The sequence below is a fragment of the Xenopus tropicalis genome, chromosome 9, assembly GCF_000004195.4.
Source record: "Xenopus tropicalis strain Nigerian chromosome 9, UCB_Xtro_10.0, whole genome shotgun sequence".
Classification (NCBI taxonomy): domain Eukaryota; kingdom Metazoa; phylum Chordata; class Amphibia; order Anura; family Pipidae; genus Xenopus; species Xenopus tropicalis.
Window position 1 is genome coordinate 14,557,150 of NC_030685.2, and position 8,750 is coordinate 14,565,899.

The window sequence follows — 8,750 nt, forward strand, 5'->3', positions numbered from 1 at the left end:
AATATCAGCAGTATGTGTCCACCATAAATCTCAGAATTATTGAGCTTCAGGCTGGTTTTGTAGGAGTATATAGGCAAATGCATACTCCCTACCTGGCCTTCAAGCCTCAAACCATTGCTCTTGGAATCCCATAGAGCAGTTTCTCAGTTCAAGCCCCACATGAAGGTCCGGCATTTTTGCCAAATCCTTCCTTGAAGGTCATCTTTGGTCAGGGCGCCCTTAGCCAATTAAATAAATAAAGATATATGAAAATATTGGTATTTCAGCCATTCAGTATAGTTCTAATAATATCTAGGACCAAAAAGTTCACCTTAACTGACCTTCAAACTAGGCTGTCAAGTGTATCTAGGAGAGCAAGTGTCCATTGTCCTCCATTCTCACCCCTAACTGGCCTTCAGGATAAGCCCTTCCTCTGTTCCAAGCTCCTCGAGGGAGGGCCAACTCCAAAGTCTGGGAATCACTGCCCTAAGGGGTATCTCTACATCATGGAAACCACTAGTTTTGACCATTGCTCTTGTCTTGCAGGAGATAGAACTTCCAAGGTTCTCTGAGAGTTTGGAACTGGAACAACTACAGGAGGAGGTGACTGATCTCAGACAGGAGGTTAGAAGGTTAAAGGTGAATAGTAACGAAAGAATGGGAAACAAAATGCTTTTTAGCCTTTATTGCTACTCCCAACACTAACCAGCAGAAGGACCCCAGTTAGTATATCTGCTATATATCTGCTATATAGTACTGCAAACTCTGTGGCCAGTAATATTGGGGGTGCTACTTCATCAGGGCCTGCCCCTCCAGTTGGGCTTACAGGAAGTTTAAGGGGGGCACTTGTGCAAATATTAGTCTCTAGTTACACTACTGTACAAACCTCTCAACCTTTTAGTGTTTAGGGCTTTTAGTGCTGCCGGTTGTCCCTTTGGAATGTAAATATCATTACAGTATAAGATTGCTACCTTGCTGGTATTTGACAAGCCTAGCCAGAAAATCGCCAGCTAGGGCCGGCACTTGTGTTTACAAATTTACTGGTAAATTTTGTGGAAAATTAGTAATGCCCTATAAATCCCTCCCTTCCCTGACCCTCTCCACTGCCAATCACCCCTTCAACCCACAGGCCCATCTCTGTTCCACCTATTTCCCCACCCAGTCCACCCATTTTTTCACCCCTATATCCCCTTTTCACACCCAGCCCATTCATTTTCCCACCCCTACATCACTGCCCCACCCCCAAATGACATCACAGCCCACCTCCAACCAAAAGGCCAGTATTAGGGAAGAAAAAAAAGTGCCAATCTTAGTGGAGAATAGATCACAGAACCAACTGGAAGGGTATTTTACGAACAGAAAGACAGAGTCTAAAGTGCACGAAATTCAATCAACCATTTTTCTGCACTTTGCACACTGTCTTCCTGCTTTAACCAGTTGCTGCAGGTCTCTGTGCTCCCTATGGCCGCCCCCATAACTACACCACTGCCGGTGTTAGGGAGTGCTGTATTGATGAGGAGCGAGAGTGGGGCACGTAGGCATCATTCTGCAATCATTAGCTTGAGTTGGGCCATCGTCAGACCAGGCCGACACACAAGGACAAACTGCTTTACTGTGTATTTGGGGGTGCAGGGAAACAGGGTTCATGTGTTTTAGTATTGGGGCCTAAAATGATGAAGCTTACTGACTCTATCGGATGGTTCCATCTCAGGTTTTGCTTAGAGAGGCAGAAAACAGCAAGAGAGCGACGGAAGATGAACTGCAGAGACTGAACCAAGTGAGTGCTGTTACTTATACCTCCTTTTCCGACTCCTCTCAGCTACTGGATCTACATACTGTAGGTTTTAGGGACATGAACATCCGTTTGGGTTTTATAACTCCCTTACCTGAGACATATGGGATAGTTGGGATGGAATTGCAGCCAATAATAAAGAGTATTTGTGTGAATGCTACTAACCAAGGTGCTTCCCCCCATGCAGAAGGTGCTGGGGCTTTTATCGGAGAACCGATGCCTACAGAGCAAGCTACAGGTTGCAGAGCTGGCCCAGCGTGAGGCTCACAGCGCAGAGCACGACTACGAAGAAGTGATCCACCTCCTGGAAGCTGAGATCTCAGAACTGAAAGGCCAAATGGCGGGGAAGAAGAAGCTGTCGTTAGAGGTCCCTGAGGTGACAGCTCTAGATTGTTGGATTACACATATAGAATTTGGTACTGTCTGTATGTAACTGCTAGGAGAGAGGAGTCAAGTTCTCTGGTGGGCCCTAGGAGACCCAGTCCGACCCCAGTCCTGTTGCAGGATATTAGCGCCCTGGGGAAATGTAATTCTGACTTTTCTTGGTTAAAGCCCCTCTTTGAGGTTCATTATTTGGTCAGGGGCCCCTTCTAGCTTAAGACAGCAATTCAGCCAAGAATATCTAAGCCACATAAAGGTTCCACCTTAAACCTAAACTTCAAATTGGTCCTCAGTAAGTATAAGGGGCAGAAAATTGGCATTGTTCCCAAGTCTCATTATAATTGGTCCTCAGATACGGTTGCCACCTATATGCCTCTAGTTATACTGGCCTGTGTATAGGGAGTGTTGGTGGTAACTTTCAGTGGGTCAGGGAGAAGGGATGGGGGAATAGGCATGTCAGGGCGTTGAGTCCTGGTCATTAAGTGATTTACCAGCTGGGTGGCAACTCTGTCCTCAAAATGGACCAACCATGGCAACTTCTGTGGGTCTCTCTAGGGGTGGCCAGTCACAGTTTGGGAACCACTGCCCTACAGTATTGCCATAAAATATTATATTAGCAATACATTTCAAGATGTGGCCTCAGAGTAGGCAGAGAACAACATTCATTTTAACCCAGTTTATTGCCATTTAGGGACTGGATCTCAACCGACGACTATCTCTGTCCGACTGTCAGCTGCGCAAGTCCGAATTGTCTCGCAGGCAGTTGGAAGTTTCCAACAAGAAGCTGCTTAATTTTGTCCAGGTAAACATGGAACCTCAGACTATTTTCCTCCCTAGACACCTAACATAATAGCCTTCTCCATCACACCGTGGGGCCCATTTATCAACTGAGTGCTAAGCAGTGTGCAATTTCCCAGCATGCCATAGGGCTGCAGCAGTAAAGGCAAAGCATGCTTAGATTGAAGTCCCATTACTTACCCATAATTCTGTTTGAACGTATCACATGGTGCTACTAAATCCATGAAGACAAAAGGCCTGTAGGCATTAGGAGCATCTACACTTTGTTATGATGATGATGATATTAACAGACTGTTGAATGGGGGATCAGTAGTCGGGAAAGCAGTGTTGTGGTTTTGCTATTACAGAATGGGAGCCGATAAGACTTGGGCAGTTCTATACTGATTGTTTGTCCCTCTTTCTTCTCCTACAGAAAATCCAGAATATATTAAGCACGTCGCTTCAGTTTAGCGAGGGAAAAAGGTATGAAGCGCCTTCCTTTCGCGTACAATAAGGCAAGGGATATTTTCATCAGGATGGTGATTAAGCGTAACTTTATGGAAAATGGAATTCCCTTGTTTCAGAGGTTTCTGGATAATAGGTCTATAGATAATGGGTCACATATGTGCCTCTCCCTTCCTTTGCACTCTCCTGCCTTCAGTTTCCCATTAGCACCACCTAGTGGCTGTAATGAGATTATACCGTTCCACCAGAGTCTTTTTATGACAGCAGGTATTGTGAGTATGAAAGGCCTGTGCATGTAATAGTTTACACTCTTTACTGTATAAGAAATGCAATAAAGCCTAATTTACAATAGATTAGCCATTAGCGGAACCTCAGAGCCCCCTGGCACAGACAGACTGAGTAGCACTGTATTCATATTATAGTAGCGCAAGTGCACACAATGCTTTGCAAAGCTTAAACCCAAACAGGGCTGGAGTATGGCATAAGTGCTAGGAGTTTCCATTCACAGTAAAAATACTATAGAAGTCTTTCTAAAGGCAAACACACCAGTTGTACCAGTGCAGGGCAACTATATAGTATATATAACTAGTATATTGTATTATATTGTATTGTTTTATTTTTTAATGCTAAAATCTATAATTGCAGGTGCAAAGTATGAGTAGCTCTATGGCACTCAGCTCCCCACTCTCATTCTTTCCACTCCTTCTGTTCTAATCCTTTATCTACTTTTTCCCCCTCCTTTTCATTTGCCTCCCCCCCCTGTATTCCCACTGCTTCACCATAGGATTCACTAACCTTTGTATTTACTCTCCCATTTTTACCTTTACAATAACTTTTAGTATGATATAGAGAATGCTATTCTGAGACAATTTGCAATTGGTCTTTGATTTCGCATTTTATTCAGCAGTTCTCCAGTTTGGAATTTAAGCAGCTATCTCGTTGCTAGGGTCCAATTTAACCTAGCAACCAGGCAGCGATTTGAAAGAAAGGCAGGAATATGAATAGGGTAGGGCCTGCTGAATAATAAAAAGTAACAATAACAATCAAATTGTAGTTTTGCAAAGCAATTGTAAAAAAAAAAGAAGGCAAATAATTAAAAAACTATACAAAATGAAGACCAACTGAAAAGCTGCTAAGAATAGGCCATTCGATAACATACTAAAAAGCTTTTTTTATCATCTATCATCCTCTTATCAAACCTATGCACATTATTCTTATCGGATAATAATCTCTTAGTCATTATGGTTAGGCAAACTTTATTCTAAGCTCTGGTTTCAAGATATTAGCAGTTTTTACGCTGCTAATAATGTGAATTTTGAAACATTGGCGCCACCTGCTGGTCATTGCAGCTGAATAGGAACAAATTACTCTTCTTTTGGGCAGGGCTCTCTTCACCTCTTGTATCGGTTATTGATTGCTTTATTTATTACTCCTTGTAGATTGTAAGCTCTTTTGGGCAGGTCTCTCTTCCCCTCCTGTATCGGTTACTGATTGCTTTATATGTTACTCCTTGTAGATTGTAAGCTCTTTTGGGCAGGCCTCTCTTCACCTCTTGTATCGGTTATTGGTTGCTTTATATGTTACTCTGTATGTCCAATGTATGAAACCCACTTATTGTACAGCGCTGCGGGATATGTTGGCGCTTTATAAATAAATAATAATAATAATATCCAGTAGGTGGTGCTGTTGTTTCAAAATCATTCTATGAGCAGTTTAAAAACTACTAATATCTTGAAAACTAGAAAAAAAAATGCAACTTGCAGACATGCTCTGAGCATAAATTGGTTTTGAGAGTTTACATACCCGTGGGAGAAGGGAAAGCACCATCATATGGTATCATAAGCTTCCTGCCCTTTCCTACACCCATTACTTTCCCTCTCCTGGGGGGACCATAATGTTCAAATATATGCCTCTGTTTCCCCACCACGTTGCCTTGGTGACAAGCAAATTTCATATTTTAATCAGGAGCCGCAGTCGAGACAGCGAGAGTGACGTAAATGTTTCAGTCCCCTCTGCAGAGTCACTGGTCACAGAAGTCACGGACATTCTAGAATCCTGCTTTGGTGAGTCCCTTCCACCACCCCCCCCCCCCATTCCTCTTCTGCTTGTCCTTTTCATAGGCCTTTTCACTGCAAGGATATACCAGGGTCATATCATAGCAGCTGCAGTGTTGTTTCCAGTCTTGTAACCCATAGCAACCAATCAAATGCAGGCAACAAAATGCAATTTTTTTGATTGGTTACTATTAAAATCAGAACAACTGCAATTTATAAGGGAAAAAAATGGACTTCTTTTCTCTTTGGCACCTAGAGAGCAGAAAAATGCAGCCGTCAGCAGCCCAGAAATGCTATTCGCAGTGTTTTCCTCCTACAATGCAAAGCAGTAGAGGACGGGTCGGTCCCCAGGCTCCTCAGCACAATCTGCAGCCAGTTTGCTTCCCCTGTAGGATATTTATCCCAATGCACATTCTGTAATATGATAACATATAGTATCTGGGTCACAGAGAAATATCTTCTCCCCCACCCCAAACTGAGAAAGGATAATTATTTTATTTATATATTGGCATGGCAAATCAGTCATGACCACCCCCCCCCCCTCGACCTGGAGCAGTGGTTGCTCCCCTAGATACACTTGAAAGCCCAGCTAAGGAGATGGGAGATTTTAGGCCGAACCATTTAAGGATTCAAGGGGTTCTTCACCTTTACAATAATTTTTAGTATGATATAGAAAAATGCTATTGTGAGACGATTTGCAATTGGTCTTTATTTTGTATTATTTTTAGTTTTTTGTTCAGCAGCTCTCCAGTTTGGAATTTCAGCAGCTATCTGGTTACTAGGGTCTAATATAACCTAGCAACCAGGCAGTGATTTGAAAGAAAGGCAGGAATAGGAATAGGGGAGGGTCTAAATAGAAAGATAAAGAATAAAAAGTAACAATAACAATAAAATTGTAGTTTTACAAAGCAATAGTTTTTTGGCTGCCGGGGTCGGTGACCCCTATTTGAAAGCTGAAGAGAGTCAGAAGAAGAAGGCAAATCATTTAAAAAAACTATATAAAATAAAAAAATGAAGACCAATTGAAAAGCTGCTATATATAGGCCATTCTATAACATACTAAAAAAATGAATCCAAAGGTGAACCACCTCTTTAAGAGACAGTTACTACAATGTTTATCAATGTAACCCTTTTATGAGACACCAGGGGCCCTGACCAAATGTTGAACCAAAAAAGTCCCAAAAGCCACTGTATTATAATCTATAAAACTGGTTTCATTGTGTTTTTGCAGCTTGTCCGTACCCAGGTACTGATTTCCAAAGGTACAACAGATCGGCCTACTCACTGGGGTAAGGGGTGCGCCCTTGGTTTCACTCATTAACATTACTCCACTGAAGTAAAGGCATAAAACATTGGTTTGTCACTTGTAACCTGGTATTAATTAGAGTTCAGTGTGGAATTTACGGGTAAAAATCTGCCCCATTTGAACAGTGATAGGTAGACGCTATTGACATCTGGCATGTCTGGGGTTAATATGCTTGTAATCTAGTTTATTTAGTAATTATACTGGTACGTCTGGGGGTTAATATGCTTGTTATTTATTTTATTTGATGATTATTCTGGCATGCCTGGGGATAACATGCTCGTTATCCATTTTCTATAGTAATTATTCTGGCATGCCTGGGGTTAAAATACTTGTAATCTATTTTATTTAGTAATTATACTGGTACGTCTGGGGGTTAATATGCTTGTTATTTATTTTATTTGATGATTATACTGGCATGCCTGGGGATAACATGCCCATTATCCATTTTCTATAGTAATTATTCTGGCATGCCTGGGGTTAAAATTCTTGTAATCTATTTTATTTAGTAATTATACTGGTACGTCTGGGGGTTAATATGCTTGTTATTTATTTTATTTAGTGATTATACTAACATGCCTGGGGATAACATGCTTGTTATCCATTTTCTATAGTAATTTTACTGGCATGTCTGGGGATGACATGCTCGTTATCCATTTTCTATAGTAATTATAATGGCATATCTGGGGATAACATGCTCGTTATCCATTTTCTATACTAATTATACTGGCATGTCTGGGGATAACATGCTCATTATCCATTTTCTGTAGTAATTATACTGGCATGTCTGGGGGTTCATATGCTTGTCTGTTATTTTATTTAGTGATTATACTGGCATACCTGGGGATAACATGCTTGTTATACCATTTTCTGTAGTGATTATACTGGCATACCTGGGGATAACATGCTTGTTATACCATTTTCTGTAGTGATTATACTGGCATACCTGGGGATAACATGCTTGTTATTCCATTTTCTGTAGTGATTATACTGGCATGTCTGGGGGGGTATGTTTTTGGTAGAATGGGTGTGGGTGGCATCCTGCCCCAACACAGAACAGCCTCCCTATTTAAAAAACAGGCACTAATAAAAAACAACTTACCATCAGGAGACAGCACAGTGACCAACTCTATTTCCCAGATGTTCTACTGAAAGACCAAGGGCTTCTGTTGGTGCTTCCCCAGAGACCACCCTTGTTACATTGCCGCATATAAATTCAATGGGTTTAGATTTAGGCATTCACAGCTACGTTTCATTTTGCAGAGCGTCCAGCCAGAACATGGTTTGGCCTTCACCACCAACTCCGACTCTAGTACGGGACCTGAGCGGAAGTGGAGAAGATTTACTATGTGCAACCAAAGAACCCGAGGACAAGCCCACAGAATAGTAACACAGTAGCCCTGCTGTGTGTATATGTATATATATGAATGGACTAGGCCTATGGCGAGGGGGAGGTCTATAGACTCCTGATGAGGGAGGCAACATTCACCATGGATTATAGACATGAATAGGGGCCGATGTTGTGTGTGACTGTTTCCAGAGCCAGAATAGAGGAGCAAATGAAGAGATCTGCCCCCCAAAAATATGACTGTTATTTAGTCCTCTGGACTTTAAAGCAAATTTTGTGTTTTTTTTTTATAATTGTGCCGGCCTGGATACAATCAAGGCTCATTATTTATTATGAAAATACAATGATACTAAAGTGAACTTAAAGCTTTGCTGCCAAAAGGACCCTCACGGTTGCAAGAGGGTTCCGTTATGCAAGTCCAAACTCTGACTGATTCAAAGAAACAACAGATATCTGCAGAACCTGGAGGGTTTCCTTCTACCACTGTCGAACGGGGCCTCCTAGGGGCCAACACAGAATATCTGGGAGGCTGGTTCCCTTAGGGGCAGGGTCACCATCAGAGGGCTATGTGGATGTAGAAACACAATTCATGTGTTGTGGAGAGGGCGGGGCTTGGGTGGAGAATGGGAGGAGATTTGATACAATGTGGGT

The 8,750-nt window shown here is 42.0% G+C and overlaps 1 protein-coding gene across 2 annotated transcripts in view; it reads left to right on the top strand.

Moving 5' to 3' along the window:
- LOC100492460 (syntaxin-binding protein 4) overlaps nucleotides 1–8,432 on the top strand; it is a 52,066-nt gene extending 43,634 nt beyond the window's left edge. For both annotated transcript variants that reach the window (XM_031893619.1, XM_031893618.1), the window contains exons 15-22: nucleotides 526–618; nucleotides 1,691–1,756; nucleotides 1,959–2,147; nucleotides 2,844–2,954; nucleotides 3,363–3,412; nucleotides 5,360–5,457; nucleotides 6,680–6,737; nucleotides 8,015–8,432. In XM_031893619.1, the coding sequence (XP_031749479.1) occupies nucleotides 526–618; nucleotides 1,691–1,756; nucleotides 1,959–2,147; nucleotides 2,844–2,954; nucleotides 3,363–3,412; nucleotides 5,360–5,457; nucleotides 6,680–6,737; nucleotides 8,015–8,138 (789 nt within the window). In that variant the 3' untranslated portion in view covers nucleotides 8,139–8,432. The remainder of the gene's footprint in view (nucleotides 1–525; nucleotides 619–1,690; nucleotides 1,757–1,958; nucleotides 2,148–2,843; nucleotides 2,955–3,362; nucleotides 3,413–5,359; nucleotides 5,458–6,679; nucleotides 6,738–8,014) is intronic.
- Nucleotides 8,433–8,750: the final 318 nt, after the last annotated feature.